The sequence below is a fragment of the Choristoneura fumiferana genome, chromosome 12, assembly GCF_025370935.1.
Source record: "Choristoneura fumiferana chromosome 12, NRCan_CFum_1, whole genome shotgun sequence".
Classification (NCBI taxonomy): domain Eukaryota; kingdom Metazoa; phylum Arthropoda; class Insecta; order Lepidoptera; family Tortricidae; genus Choristoneura; species Choristoneura fumiferana.
The window spans coordinates 21,416,296-21,433,457 of NC_133483.1; the positions used below are offsets into that span (position 1 = coordinate 21,416,296).

The 17,162-nt window shown below is 37.1% G+C and overlaps 2 protein-coding genes across 2 annotated transcripts in view; one reads left to right on the forward strand and one right to left on the reverse strand.

The window, feature by feature from the left end:
- Positions 1–494, reverse strand: part of LOC141433639 (uncharacterized) — a 5,429-nt gene extending 4,935 nt beyond the window's left edge. Inside the window, exon 1 of the mRNA XM_074095743.1 lies at positions 478–494. Within this exon, the coding sequence (XP_073951844.1) occupies positions 478–494 (17 nt within the window). The remainder of the gene's footprint in view (positions 1–477) is intronic.
- The window catches only part of LOC141433598 (QRFP-like peptide receptor), a 248,127-nt gene that overhangs the window by 83,015 nt on the left and 147,950 nt on the right, over positions 1–17,162 (forward strand). The gene's annotated exons all lie outside the window — the stretch shown is intronic.

Genomic DNA, 17,162 nt, shown 5'->3' on the forward strand with positions numbered 1-17,162 from the left:
ATTGCCAAAGTATATCTACCTAATATTAAGTATTTGTGAAAGATTGGAAACTAATATAAGATATTATGCAAATAAATGGATTCGGGGAAGAACTAAGTCGTCGACATAGCTCGAAGAATAATATGTAAGTTGAGGTGGCATGGACGGGCTTCGCTCGAAGAACAGATAACGTTTCGGGGAGAAAAACAACGTTTGGGGAGGCAACCACGGACCGGGAGACAAAGCGTTAGCAGCATCACGACACTTGCGGGCAAAAGGCTTTTGTTTAACAAACAGTGCACTTCTTCTGGCTAAAGCATGTGTAGACTAAATAAAATAAACTGTTATTTATACTAACATCAGAGTATTAGGCACAAGCAAATAGGCCTAATAGGTAAATAGGTACCTACATCATGATAAATATTATATCTACGACTACATGCATGAATAGTTAAGTTTGTGTTAAAAATGTTTTTTAATGCAAGCTTATAACTGTACTTGCATTGCAGCGTCATTAGACTTAGGTACACAGTATTCCAGATTTCAAGTTAATCGAGCACTAAAAGTGGGTCAAAATCACTTGCAAGATTTGAAGCAAACAAATAATACAACGTGAAGTTAGAAAGCTTCTCGAAATAAGATACCGTAATCTTTTTGCCATGCCGGTAAAACTCTCAGCTTGTAGCGAAATTCGGACCGGTACATTTACACATTTTCAAAAAACGATCGCTACTTTTTTTTGAAGGACCGGCCACGCACCCGTACCTAACCCTACTGATGTTACAGATGCCTTTTACCACTAACGTGGATAAGCCAAAGGCTACTAGAAACACAGGAAGCTTAAAGTTCCATCTTACAGACTGGCTAAAACCAAAAAGTCGTTTCTGGGAAGATGCATACGTTTTTATAATAAAATTCAAAAAATATTATAAATGAAACAGATACAAAATTCAGATCTTCAGATTTGTCCAGAAGACATTGATATCTAAGGCGTATTATAAAGTTAATGAGTATATCATGGACAGGATATTTGGAAATAATTCCGATCCGCATTAGCGATCACTTTAAATAGCGAACCTACTGTGTTATAAATAAAGTTGTGTTAAATACTTGTGATGTAAATCTGTTTAAAAAAATATACCTATTATAAACTAATTGAATAAAATATTTGAATTGATATTTTGACTTTGACTTTTGCCTAAAGCTTTGGTTTCCTAGGATCAGCCGTGCCGTCCTATAGCGGCCGTATTGATGCCGCTCCTCCTCCTTCCCGCCATTTTGTTTACATAGACAACGTTCTAGTGACGTCATTCACCGCTTTTTACGGTCGCTATAATGACGGCACCGCTTGTCCATGGAAACCAAAGCTTGAGGAAGGACGGCGATGTTGGAGTATCAGGTGACGGGCCTCTTTTATTCTCTATCGTGCATTAAATAGAAAAGATTAGGTACACGATCAAGGCCAGTACGTCCGTAAGCGATTTCTTTTTAACAGCAACAAAACAAAACCAGAGCTGAGCACCGAGTTAACAAAGCCAGAAGCGAAGCTTTCAATTGCCGACTGAATCGGCGTCTGAATTTAATAACCGTTTTTAGGGTGCCCTAGCCAAAATGGGAAAAAACGGAACCCTTATAGTTTGCCATGTCTGTCTGTCTGTCCGTCCAAGGTTTTCTCAGGGACTAGCAATGCTAGAAAGCTGTAATTTTGCACGAATATAATATATATATATGTAAACTATGCCAACAATATAGTACAATAATAAATTCAAAAGATTTGTTTGCAAAATATTCAACTATAAAGTGAAAATTTTCATTAAAATCACCCCCCCCCCTCCAAAATCTAAACCGGTGGGTGAAAAAAATTTGAAAAATTCAGGATGGTAGTTAGATGTAGTAAGTATCAAACTTACAAGAAAAATTTTAACCGTTAAGTTTTCTTGAGAATTGTTAGTAGTTTAAGAGTAAATAGCAGCCTAAGGTATAAAATATACCTAAACTTGGAATATTCCGTACAAAATACGAAATCCTTAGAAAAATATTACTTAATTTGTTCGTATTGGCTACGGAACCCTATCACGGGCGTGTCCGACAAGCTCTTGGCCGGTTTTTCCTCTGAAATTGCTGAGACCAAAGTTAGTCGCGTCAATTGACGAGCAATTTAATCAAAAACGTGTCACTCCCAGAGCCGAAGGGTGGGAGATTGTCGGCTTTAATAGACCAGTGAAGCCGAGCGACCTTATCTTAAAAACCTATTGTCCGAGCTGTCTATTTGTCATGTGGTGGTGTTTTTTGACAGGTCACTTCAGCCAAGTGGGCTGTCTGATGCGATGGCGGCGAAGATCTTGGTTGCGTTCTAGTTTGAGTTTAGATGCGGTATTAGAGTACAATATATTTTTTTTTTTTCAAAAACGGGTCAATTCACACCAATTGACCTAGTCCCAAAGTAAGCTTAGCAAAGCTGGTGTTATGGGTACTAAGCAACGGATAAATATAATTATATAGATAGATACATACTTAAATACATATTAAACACCCAAGACCCGAAAATAATAATAATAATGCGAGCCTATGCCTAGACAGTTAAGTATGAACTATACAGGATGTCCCACGGTTATGCCACATGGAGGGAAAGTATCTTAAATATTGGAGATAGACAATTTCACTAAAAGAAGACTTCATTTTTATTTTTAATACAATATTTAAGCTGCATTCAAAGAAATTTGAATAACCCTTTTTATTTGACTGTATGGAAAACGAGCAAGTGGGTCTTGTCTGAACCGAGAATCGAACCCGCCAAATAGTAAAAAAAAACTGTAATTTTGCGGTATTGATCAAAAGCGCAGCGTAGGACGTCCACCAACAAGATGGACCGATGACCTGGTTAAGGATGCGGGTTCACGGTGGATGCAGGCCGCTGCCAACCGAAGCAACTGGAGGTCTGTGGGGGAGGCCTATGTCCAATAGTGGACGTCCTACGGCTGAGATGATGATGATGATGACCAAAAGTCTCATCATCCATCATCATCATCCCAGCCTATATACGTCCCACAGGCACACGAACAAGACAACACAGGAACAAGAGGGCTTGGGCCATAGTTCCCACGCGGGCCCAGTGCGGATTGGGAACTTCACACGCATCATTGAATTGCTTCGCAGGTTTGTGCAGGTTTCCTCACGATGTTTTCCTTCAATTCAATTCAATTCAATTTATTTCAAATAACAATGTACATTATGTTTGAAGTTACAATACATGTCCAAATTATTTAACAAGTCAAATTAAATTACTACAAAATTATTATTACTTATTATAAAAAAAAAACTACAAATTTAATTAAATATTTCAATAACATTGTCAGCATCTGGATTAAAAAAGTTAATAAATTAACATTCTGTATAATTATAGTTTGCAAATAATGGCAATATTCAAAATAGGCAATTAAAAACCGCAACCTTCACCGCAAAGGTCGTGGTAAATTTCAAATGTAATTCCGCACATGAATTTCGAAAAACTCAGAGGTGCGAGCCGGGGTTTGAACCCACGACCCTCAGCTTGAGAGGCGATAGGTCAAACCACTAGGCCACCACTCAATCAATCATAAGTTTTTTTTTCTGATAACATACCTCTTTAAATAAATGGAAGACCATGTAATTTGACATTTATAACTTCAGGAAAATTAATGCAATTGTTTTTTTTTTACTACTAGGTAGGTTCGATTTCCGGTTTAGACAGGGTATTTTTTCAAAAAACAGTGAATGCAGTTTAAATTGTTTTTTAAAATCAAAATGAAGTCTTCTTTCAATAAAATTGTCTATCTCCAATATTTAAGATACTTTCCCTCCATAAGGCATAGCCGTGAGACACCCTGTATAATACTGTTTCTCTTGTTATTGAATCATACACGCCCTACGGAAAAAATGATTGACGAGGCACTCATGACGTTGTAAAGAATAAAAATACAATTTAGGTATGGATCAACGGAATCAATGGAATGTCTCAGAGTCACGCAACGAGCTATGGAGAAAGCTATGCTTGGAGTTTCTTTGCGCGATAGAATCCGGAATACGGAAATTCGTCGAAGAACTAAAGTCACCGACATAGCTGGAATAATATGCAAGTTGAAGTGGCAATAGGCGGGCCACATCGCTCAGAGAACGTCCTCGAGTGGCGACCACGAACCGGAAGAGGAAGCGTTGGCAGGCCTCTCCCACCTGGTGGACTGACTACATCGTGAGAGTTGTGCGAAACCGCTGGATGCAAGTGGCGAGTTGTAGTTCTTTGTGGCGTTCTAAGGGTTAGACCTTTGTTCAGCAGTGGACGTCTTCCGACTGATGATGATCAATCAATATATTAAGTTTTCAAGTACATTTGATTGGCAGTCGATAAAACTGACTAGGCGTTACGTCGGGAAAGCGGAAAATGTAATGACGTCCGAAGACAAGTTTTTCCACACAGCTCTTTCTTGGAGGTTTAAAAAATGGTTTAACATAATTTTTCCTCAGAATTCAGAAAGTTCGAGTTATTTTTACTCTGATAAAAGCTGTTGTGGCTGTAATCAGCTGTAGCATAGTGGTTTGACTTATGGCCTGTAAAGCAGAGGATCATTGATTCGAACCCACGGTCCCACACATCTGAAAGCCATAACCTTTCCATACACCTGCGAAGAAATTCAATGTTATATGTGACGTTCTCATTCCGCACTGGATAGTAAATTATTCATATTAAATATAATGACCCGAAACTTAAATCTTAAATCTATAGTTTTTACTGACATGTTTCGCTAATCGTAGCCCTTCGTCTTCGGAGCAATGCGACATTCAGCGGCTGTCAACACGCGCACTGCGCGCTCTGCTCGCGCGATACCCGACAAACATGCGGACTAGTTTTCATCATCATTAACTGTCAATTTAGGGTACCTTCACAACACTAACAACATGCTCTGTAAAGGTACGTTCATTTTAATATGAGTAAGTCTCACGGTACATGTTCATGCAATCTTTACGGAGTAATCTATTCACCTTAATGATCAAAAAAATAAGATATCTTTTATTTACTGGCTGTCTTTTTGGTTGCTTTACTGATACCATCCCATCTACGTATGAATGCTAAATTTCGAGCCAGTCCGATAACTTAAAACAATTTACACAGCATTTAATACTGGTCGAATGGGGCGTTTAAACGTTCCATTTTACCTCGCACGTGTAAAATATGGAATGGACACGCTGGGGTTTTCCATCTAGCTATGATTTGGGTACCTTCAAAAGGCGAGTGTATCGCCCATGCAAGGCCGGCAACGCACCCGCAGTCCTGATAATGCTGTAGGTGTCCATGGGCGGCGGTGATCACTTACCATCAGGTAGCCGCCTGCTCTTTTTGCGAGCTGTTCGATAAAAATGGAGACTGCGGATTGCAAGCGCATCGTAGAAACGTCTACCACTTATGGACAGATGACCTGGATAAGCCTAGGGTTACGGGGACTGCAAGCCGCCCAACCGAAGCAACAGGATTCTATGGAGAGCTATATCTAACAGTCACGCAATGAAAATCGATGCAATGTCTTGATGATTATTTCAACGAAGCTTGAAAAAAAATCAAGTACCTTCTTTTGTTTACAATACAAACCAAAAGAAACAATGCCAAAAAAACTGTGAGAATCAGAAATCCAGACTGAGTTTTCCAAAATCTATGGACGCAACATATTAGGGGCAAAAAAGACTGATCTGATAGCTAAAGGAAACAGGATTGAAGCTCCAAGACTCGAATAGCTGATGTTAGAGTACTTCCCTTAGTAACTTCCGAAAGCCGGGCATGTCTGCCGGATGCACCAAAGATGGGCCACAAAGCCACATGGTGGGTACCACATGACGGGCACCGACGGCAAGGCAGGCCGAGGCGGAGATGGCGAGATGACCTGGACGCGGAATTGAGTGAGTGGCCAAATATAGCTCTGGATAGGGAGATGTGGAAGTCAAGAGGAGGGCCTTTGCCCAGCAGTGGGACACAGTTATAGGCTAAATATAATAATATAATAATAATAAATCGTACAAGTTTCTGGTAAAGGTTGAAAGAAATCCAACCATTAGTTGAATCAGTCAACGTCACTTCTGCTAGTTAATCGTGACGTTCGGAACTCATCACGTGAAAAATGTGCGCTTCTTTTCAGCAAGATCAGTGACGAATCGAGGTCGTCTGTAATTTAATTTTGTGATAAATGGAGAACATACGGACATAATCGTGGGTATTGGAACGAGAAAACTATGGACAGTAAAAGTAATAATACACCGTGTTATTTTTGGTTTCCTTTAACTTTAAGAGAACATTCATCAGGTCAAATGATAATTTCTAAAACACACTAGTGACGTAACTTACTGTTTAAAAGGTAATCAAGGATTAAGATAATTAATTATGGACAATAAAACAGCGCTAATGTTCTTAATTTATCACTTTTTTAATGTCCGTAACAAAGAGCACGCATATTTACGCATATTTAAGAAAAGAAGGTTAAAAATGAGTTTTTATGATGTCTCTCTTTTTGTGTAACGTCAATGTCACTCCTTTAATTGTATTTTTTAATTTGATATTTAACAATGACTGTGAAGTATGTGTGAAAAACGAAAAAAAAAAATCGCCATATATGTGTAAATACCAGATCAATACCTATACCATTATTTTTCTAGTCATCATTCATCATCATCATCAGCCTACAGCATTCACTGCTGGACATAGGCCCCTTCCATGGCGCGCCACAACACTCTGTCTTCAGCCCCTCGCATCCATCCGCCGCCAGCGATCCTCTTAAGGTCATCCGTCCACCGTGCCTCAGACGCCCTACACTACGTTTTCCCGTCCGTGGTCTTTTTCTAGCTATATGTATTTTATTCAATCAATCAATATTTTTATTCGTCGAAAATAGGTATATACACTGCAGTTGTAGTTACAATGTTGAAATAATGTTCAGCTACATCGTACCCGTTCGGCATACGAATTATATGAGTCTTAAATACTAAAGTAAAAAAAAACCAGGGCAAAACAAACTTACATTTAAAAAATGATTGCTACAAATAAATTAAATTAAATTCAAAATAACAATTATAATAGTAACAATTCACGTGTGCAATCTATGTCAAATTAATTCACTTTTATGTGGTTTACAAATAATAAAAACAATCAACAAACAAACAGACAAATAATAAAAATCAAGTTGTAAATTAATTAAAATAAATAAAAAGCAGAATTCATATGTCAAGATCATAAAAGTACTCCTTAACACCGTAATAACATTTATTTAACAATTTTGATAATAACTTCTTAAAATTATTTAGATTTGTGTTTTTAAACGCATTAGGTAGCTATTATATAATTTTGGAGCCATTATATTATATATTATTAATGAATAACATTGTTTAGTTTACTTTTAGGTATTAATTGACTTAATTTGCTTCATTTAATTTTATTTTTTTATAGTAATTATAATACCAGATTGTTTCTAACAAAGAACTAAGCCGTCTGCTGCAGTTAACGGAAATCCAGAAAAACAAGTCTATTTATTTCCAGTAATTAAAAGGCAAATAAAAAAATCCCAAACATTTACAACGAAGGTTAACCACACACAAAACATATTAAGTATTAATTTTAATAAAGGCACTATATATTAAGTAAATATCCGATCCGTGTCGTTCCTCCAGATATTTGCATGTATATTAGAAATTCTAGCACGTCTGTATTGTAATGCAAAGTACGATGACCCGACAGACTGAAGTGATGACTTTAGCGTTTCCAGTTAAGCTTAGAAGTCCAATAGAAATGTACTCGTAGGTATTTTATTATTCAGGAGATAGCACACTTTAGAGATGTCGCAGCCAAAATACACAAACTTATGTGAGATGAAAGAAGACGTTTAATAACTGAAGACGGTTTTCAAAACGCAACAAAAGTCCTAATTTTAAAGCACGTAATATTAACTCGCATAATTAAACAGTCACAGTTTTATTCTTTTTGATAGATTAGGTATATTGTAGATTAGGTTTATATCTCTATTTGGCTCCTTTCAGCGCTGGTTATGTAAGATTTACGTAAGTTTACGTACGGGAAAACAGTTAGTTTTTGCCCGTGTTCATAATTGGCAATACCATGTCCTCGGTACCGCTCTGATTTCAGAGCATGACATGAGTGCGAGTGAGCTAACTTTGGGGGCGGCAGACGTGAACTTGCCTTCGAAATCCAAAAGCTTAATGGTTACTTGACCTGAAATGTATATTTTCAGAACCAAATTACTGTTATTATTATTTTAAAATTTATGACGGTGGAAGCATTCTACACTTCCACTGAACGTAGATATAGTTAAGATATAGTTAGTGTTTAGTATTGTTACTAAGGGACCCCATAACGTCCCTGTATTATTATTATTATTATTTGTATTTTTTTTCTTTAATTTTATACTATAGTTTTTAAGTATTTTATTTGTAATTATAGTATTATGAAAAAATTACTTTCTGCCAAGTTTCTTGCGGCGCATTCATCTTGGCAATGATGGTCTTTCCGAAAGCGCTGGTTGTTTAAAAAAATGACGTGTAAAAGTGCCCATTGCGGCCTATTTATTGAATAAATGATTTGAATTTTGAATATAAATTTATAATTTGAAAACACGTGAATCTTTAAGATCTTTTTTTAAGGAAACAGGTATCCTAACCCTGCCGTCGCTTTATGTTTTTGAAATAATCATGTATGTAAGGAAGAACTTATGTGATTTTCCCACTAACATCGATAAGCCAAAGGCTACTAGAAACACAGAGAAGCTTAAAGTTCCATCTTACCAACCTACCTTTGCTAAAACCAAAAAGTCGTTTCTGGGAAATTTCATACGTTTTTATAATAAAATTCCAAAAAATATTATGAATGAAATAGATACAAAATTCAGATCTATTTTCAAGAAGACATTTAATATCTAAGGCGTATTATAAAGTTAATGATTATATCATGGACAGGGATATTTGGAAATAATTCCGATCTGCATTAGCGATCCCTTCAAATAGCGAACCTACTGTGTTAAAAATAAAGTTGTGGTAAATAATCGTGATGTATAGATATCACTTAATAATATTGTAAATCTGTTTAAAAAAATATACCTCGTTGAGTTTCTTGCCGGATTCTTCTGAACAGAGGATTTTCCGAACCGGTGGTAGTTTTTTTTACATTCATAAGTGCTTGTTTTAGTCTAAATCGAATAAAGATATTTTGACTTTGACTTTGACTTTGATAAACTTGCTCTACTATATTGGCCAAAATAATTCAGCTTTATTTGGTAATACCTTTTATATTATAAGTATTCACGTATGAAAGGGATCGGGTTTTATCCCCACTCAATCCCGTTGTGTATTGGAATATCACACTCACACCGTTGAGCTAGGTATCTTTTGTTGCCATCATCAAAATAAATCTGAGCTTTTAGATATATTTTCTTTATTTATCCTTTATTCCAATAAAAACAAAGTCACTTAAGGCATTTGCTTATCTATTTATATTCGCTTAATCCTCCTAAATCCTCCTAAAGTACGGAATGGACTTTGATGTTATTTTCACCATCAGTTAGATTTCAGACTGAAGGTTTAGGTGAGTGTCTACTCTTGTGTCTGATATCCTGTCAATCTTTCAAAGGTTAACTGGAAAGTTCGCCTTTGTACATCTTATTATCCTGTGTTCTGTTATTTTCACGTGTTTTTGTACAATAAAGAGTTTAACAGTACAATACAATACAATATTTATATGGTGGCAATTTTTAACACCACTTCAAAGGAAAATAATCTGAATGCAGAAAATAGAAAAATGTAATAAATGAAAACATATTGTGATTCTTTTTAAAAAGAAAAAAATCTGAGTCAAAGATGTTTCAAAATACATTTACCATATAACCACATTGATCAAATTACATTAATTAATAAAAAAACTAGACAGCTTTAATTTTTTTTTGATAAAAAGTAACAAAAAAAAGTCTTGCAGTCAAGAACTCTGTTAAGTAACTTAAAGTGCAGTCGGTACCCATTATTACTGAAAATGAGTCGGTCATGATTTGCAATGTAAAAACACAACTCTCTTTCAAGTTGTTAAACCTTCTTGTTTATATTTTTAATATTAAACACCCTGGCCATTTTTTGATATGTGTGTATTTTGTATTTTGAATATTGTTCTGTTATTCTGCTTTGGTCTACTGTCATTACTCCTGTGTGTGTCGCTATACTGTTAACACATTATACTCGTTTTACCACTGCTACTCTAGTTTCCTTCAATTCAAGTAGTCAGTAGTTGGGTAAAACCTTATACCTACTTTTGTTACGTAAATTAATGGAATGGTGTTTGTAAGGATCGGATCTTTCTCACAAACAAGGTAAATAATGAAAGCAGGACTATATCAGTATAAATGTTCTTTATATTTTAATTCAACTAAACGCAAAAAAATCTAAACAGCTTTTAATGCAATTACGTTTTCATTTAAAAGTAAAGGAACCTTCCCTTTGAGTTATTTCCCTATCTTCAGCATAGAGACTACTTTCTGTCTTGGTGGCGTAAAGAATTTCCAAGCTATATTTTAATCTTCTTTATCTTTACCATAGTATTAAATAAAGTCACTTCCCGCCGTCTGTGTACACTTAGATCTTTAAAACTAAGCGACGTTTTAAATACATACAGTTTTCACCATCAATCAGATAATTTTTCACACAAGGTACATACATATATATATAATATGTAATATCCTATAATAGCAACGCGCTCCGTTTTCGCGCGGGTTAGGTAGTTTTTGGGAAATGAAGCTAAACAATGTGTAATGTTATGTCCTATGTTGTGAAGTTAGAGGCCTTCTTTTTTAATTGTATCCTATCAAAGCTGGGGCGGGACACTTGTACATTATAACTAGCTATCCACCCCGGATTTGCACTGGTGTAGTTTAAAAGGGTGAAAAAATTGCGTATTTAATGCCTAATAATGTCTAATGTCCTATAGACGAACAAACAATAGGTACTTGAAATTTTTCACTAAGGGCTAATTAAATTCCATAATGTTCTATCATGAAAACAATTTCAAACTAAAAGTTATCAACGTAAATTATTTTAATTATTTAACGCAAATTCACATAATGGGCCTAAAACCACATGGAATGTTACTAAAATAATAACGAGTAAAGTTTTCGGTCTGAAATGAAAAGTAAAGTCTGCCAGCACATTTTTCAAGTGGACTTAAATCTAGGTTTAACATTTAGACGGTAGGAATAATTATACTCATAAAATCCTTTTGCGGCTAGGCCCGCAAAGACATCGATATATCTGTCGGCGGCCGATCGTAAAATCCGCCAGATCACGAAATTCCTAGGCATATCGTGAAATGCCGCCATTTCATGAATTGGCTAAGGGACATCCGCCATATCGTTCAAAACTCACCGTTTAGCGATTTGCCTAGTGACGTTTAGGCAGATCATGAAATTCCTAGGCATATCATGAAGCGCCGCCATTTCATGATTTGGCCAGTTTAGGCAGATCATGAAATTCCTATGCGTATCATGAAACGCCGCCATATCGGTTCTGGCACTTCGCCGGCCGCTGCCGCGGCACGCTCGCTTCGCTCGCTCGGCTCGTGCGTCGTGATCACAATTAAAACTAACCACTCCTCGCTTCGCTCGTCGTACCTAAATTTTTCTATATGAATAAATAACAACTAATGAATACTTTATTTATCAACAAAATACTAACCTCTAAAATACGGGCAGACGTGCATGGTTTTTCACATTGTGCACAGAATCCGTTTGATTCACATAAAAAGAACGGAGCTGATGTTCAAAAGCTTCTTTTGCACTTCTTTTTTGAATTCAATCACTATTTTCGGTTTAAAGATCATTTTGTTGCGACGCCGACATTTTTCACGCGCTAAACAAACACGGTCGGTCAGCTGGTCACGGCCGCCATTGCATACGCAGCGCCACCAGTGGCCAAAAAAGAAACTATTTTACGATGTGCCCGGTATAGAGCTAGGAATATCGACGAATGCGTTGCTCTAATCGATCTGCCGTATTATTTCTCAGGCACATCGTGATATGCCTGGCCAACTTTTAGGCATATCATGAAATGGCGCCATTTCACGATATGCCTAGGAATTTCGTGATCTGGCGGATTTTACGATCGGCCGCCGACATATATACCGAATCCTCAGACGTCATGACATCCAAGTGAGTTAATATTAATGGATACCGGATAAGACCCGCCCAAACGATACGATGTCTTATATATTAATACACGAAACAATATGTAGAATACGTAACATTGTATGACGATATTGGACTTGTAACATAGTTTCAGGATGGTGTATTAATTTCGATGATTATTAAATCATGTCTTTAAGTTACTAAATTGTACGAGTAAAGTACTATTTATTAATTTAGGTAAATGAACTAAAAGAATTTCCTTGCTCACCCGCGACCTTACGATAGCTAAGCTTATGCAAAATATGCGTGTTCATGCAGTTCCTCCACCTCCACACTGTAAGAACACACACAAATCACACAAACCCATCTATCACCACCACCACACTACAGTTCAGTCTAACAACTGGTAGCATAGTGTACGGTTGTGTCACTCTGAAGATGAGCTCTGGTTGAGTTCGAAACGCGTCAGTGTAGTGTGGTGGTGGTGATAGATGGGTTTGTGTGATTTGTGTGTGTTCTTACAGTGTGGAGGTGGAGGAACTGCATGCACACGCTTATTTTGCATAAGCTTAGCTATCGTAAGGTCGCGGGTGAGCAAGGAAATTCTGTTAGTTCATTGATATGGACCTCCGCAAAGTAACGCCTGATTCAATAAATTAATTTAGGTAATAACACTTAGTTACCCGTGTGGTGTCGGGTTAGAATAACACCTCTCCATTTCTTCCGTGGATGTCGTAAGAGGCGACTGAGGATATAGGTTAAGGTATACCGTAGGCGACAGGCTAGCAACCTGTCACTATTGTACCATTTTATTCAAACTTTAAGCCTAAAATTGTTAAAAGAGGCCCAGAAGCGGTAACGTTTCGTGTGCTCTGCCTACCCCTTTTGGGAATACAGGCGTGATGTTTGTGTGTGTGTGTATGTGATGACACTAAGTTAAGAAACAAAGTTGAATTTAACTGTGGAGTCTACTTAAAACAAAGGAATCACAATAAGGCAGTTGTTTGTGTCTCAAGGGAGCAAAATGATGTATTTACGGCGAGGGAGGTACATTGACTCCAGAATGTAGCGAAGGATTTTACAATAGAATAAGGGATTCCACTGTTAACGCCCAAGACTAAAATGATTTTGCTACCAAGTGACTCATTCAACTTTTCACACCGAGTATGACCAATTTTTTTCTTAATTAGTCTTATTACAAATTTTATAATTCAAGTCAAATATTATTAAATCATTTTCATTAGTTTCTTATACGAAGATAAATAAAGCAAACAAATAAAAAAATTGTTAAGAAAAAAAACAATCGGTAGGTATTTACTTTCAACCTGGCTATGTGGACAATGGTTTATGTCTACACAGCCTATCTCTGAACAGCTTAACTTCTTGGTTCAATTTGATAATGATAACGTACTAAATTTAGAAATAAATTGACTAAAATTCCTATTTTATCTACTGTTTGTCTTTAATCATTATTTTGAACATTTATTGCTTACAATATAGCCAATTGTTTTTTTTTAAATGACCACATTGATCTTCGACCTCAGCTTAAAAAGTAACATTGTCTTTTTTGAATTGTACAATTTTTTTTCTATTAATTTTAGTTTTTTTATTCGATATATGCATATTTTTTTACTTTCCTTGTAGTCGAAATGAAAAGCAGAGTGTTTAACTCGGGAAAAATAACAATATCACACTCGAAATTTTTGCTCGGGTGTCAAGTTATCTCGTGTGATATTAGTTCTTTGCCTCCCGTGTTGAACAATCTACTATTTCTGAATGAGAGGTGTGAAAAATGTATACATAGTTAAAGAAACTTTAAGGCATTGATCGACTCTACCTGAGGTCCTATGCGGTTAGTTACCTATAGATTATTGACCTCGTGTCTGTGCCGTATCGAATTTTAGAACAGGACGGACCCATCTCTTCCCATGGGTGCCGTGAAAAGCGACTAAAGGACTTGATGCGAGAATGAGCAGCGCTCTTTGTAGACCAAGAGCTCGTGACGGCCGGCCAAAAATTGAGTTTTATACATTCTGAGAGGACGCCTGCAGGGTTACTACGAAACTCGAAGTTCGTGTCGTGCGGTCCCTCGGACACTTATACTATTTAATACGAGAGCGAGAGGGACGGTATGATACGAACTTCGAGTTTCGTAGGAGCCCTGCTGTGCCCAGTAGTGGGACTTCTTTTTACATGAAACTGAAGATTATTCACCCCTATCTCACCTGATGTTAAGTGCGATGGACCAAAGATGTATCTCACTGGTTCAGTAACAGCCTATTCAATCTAGCCATGAAGAGCCCTAGATTGTATTTACGCGGAAATACAGACGACGGGAGCGAATTCCATTCCTTAGCAGTTCGCATTATGAAAGATGAAGCAAACAGCTTCGTGATGGCCAATGGAACACTAACTACATAAGGGTGAAGACGCCCCCCCCCCTCGGAAGTCCGTTGCCAAAATGGAGATGGAGGAATTAGATCATGTAATTCTTGCGTATAAAGGCTGGGATGATGATGATGTCTTAAGAATTTGGGGTGTAATTGGATACAAATTTACTACTTGTTACCTGGGCATTTCTATTTAAAGCTGTACCCTGAGTTTATCTCTCCGTTTTCAACAAAATCAGGCCATGATTCCGTGCTGTAAAAACGGGGTCTCCAGATGTGCCGTCAAAATATTATATGGATGTGTCCGTTCCGTTACGAAAATTATTATGCCAAACCACTGCCCAAATTTCATATTTGGTCATCGTTCTTACCCCTGGGTAAAAACAGCTTTTTTAAAATAACGAAGGTTGCCCGTTGCCGGCTCTTGGTCTATTAGTGCCATCTACGAACTCCGAGCTATACTGCAGCGCTGAAGTGAAGATACTGAAATCACCACACTATTTTCCCAAGAAAGTCGTCATGAAGGTTCACTGCTGTTCCTCACTTAACCGATGACAACGTCCATATTGTCAAGCAAGAGTCAAAATATCTTTATTCAATTTAGGCTATAACAAGCACTTATGAATGTCAAAAAAAATCTACCACCGGTTCGGAAAAACCTCTGCTGAGAAGAATCCGGCAAGAAACTCAACGAGGTATATATTTTTTTTAAACAGATTTACAATATTATTAAATGATTTGTATACATCACAAGTATTTAACACAACTTTATTTTTAACACAGTAGGTTCGCTATTTGAAGGGATCGCTAATGCGGATCGGAATTATTTCCAAATATCCCTGTCCATGATATAATCATTAACTTTATAATACGCCTTTGATATTAATGTCTTCTTGACAATAGATCTGAATTTTGTATCCGTTTCATTTATAATATTTTTTGGAATTTTATTATAAAAACGTATGCAATTTCCCAGAAAAGACTTTTTGGTTTTAGCCAGTCTGTAAGATGGAACTTTAAGCTTGCCTGTGTTTCTAGTAGCCTTTGGCTTATCGACGTTAGTGGGAAAATCACATAATATGTTCTTCCTAACATACATGATTATTTCAAAAACCTCAGAAGAGGAAGCCTGTGCCCAGCAGTGGGACTTAAATAGGCTGGGATGATGATGATGATACCGAATTCAGACAGGTTTATCTCATTCAAGCACCTAATACAAGGGCCTATAATTAGCTAGGTAATTCCCTATCAACCCGTATTTCCCCGGGGACCTTGCTGACCTTACAACCCAATTAGTAAGTGAGTGTACGGACTAAGCACCGTCAGGAATGTCCCTTTCAAAGTTCCTTAGGGTTTGTTTAAACATGGGGTAAAGTAATTTTAATTATCCATTACGTATACCGGGTGTGGCCTGTAATACGAGCAAAAAATTAAAACGTAGAGCGTCCTCGTCAAACAAGGAACCATGGAAATAATTTTCTACCAGTCTGAAGTCGGTCGGTGCCTCAGCACGAGCCAGCAGGAGTGGACCTATGTCATCTACCTCACGTACACACTTTATATTGAACTTCAATTACTCCTGCTGGCTCGTGCTGAGGCACCGACCGACTTCAGACTGGTAGAAAATTATTTCCATGGTTTTTTGTAGTCGGTTCAATTTTTTGTTACAATTCTGTCAAATTAGCCCCAAAATTTCCTAAAGTAACTCCAGTTTACGGTATGTACGCGGTTTCCGATCTGCATTGGCGATTCTTTATTGAATGAATTTAATGGGTGAAGGCTTTAATTAGGCAAGTGAGCTTCATCTTAATCCTTCTTCGCTTACCACCAGGCGTGACTGTGGTCAATTGGATTGGATTTGATTGTGGACGCCCATTTCTGTGTAAAAATAGCGTATCTACATGGTGTCAAAAAATTATGTACCTACTATGAGTTAACCGACATTTTTCTAATACCTTTAAACGAGCAATTCTTGTATAATAATTATATTTCGGGGATCTCGGAAACGGCTCCAACGATTTCGATGAAATTTCGGGTTTTCGGGATGACAAATCGATCTAGCTTGGCTTGGTCTTATAAAATGTCTTATTGGGAAAACGCTTATTAACGAGTTTTAGCCCGAGCAAAGCTCGGTCGCCCAGGTCCTGCTACTGATTCCTAATAATGATACAAATAATAACCTAACCAACAAAAAGTTGGAAAACCTCTGACTTTGTAAAAAGTCAATAAAAAAAGTTCAATATCTCAAAAAAGGGCTAAAACTGATTTTGATGAAACAAGTCTAAGAACCATCGCTAGAAAACCTGATTTCATATAAAAAAGCTAGGGTGCCACAGACAGACACTCTGACACATATAGAGGTCAAACTTATAACACCCCTCTTTTTGCATTGGGAGTTAAAAAAATAGAAGAAAAAAAGTTTTGTACGGAATGTTTTGTTAACGGAATACGACGGCACCCGACGTGACAATCAACTATTGTATAAATAAATAATAAATATCATGGGACACTTGACACCAATTGACCTAGTCCCAAACTAAGCAAAGCTTGTACTATGGGTACAAGGCAACGGATAAACAGACTTATTAAATATCCAAGACCCGAGAAC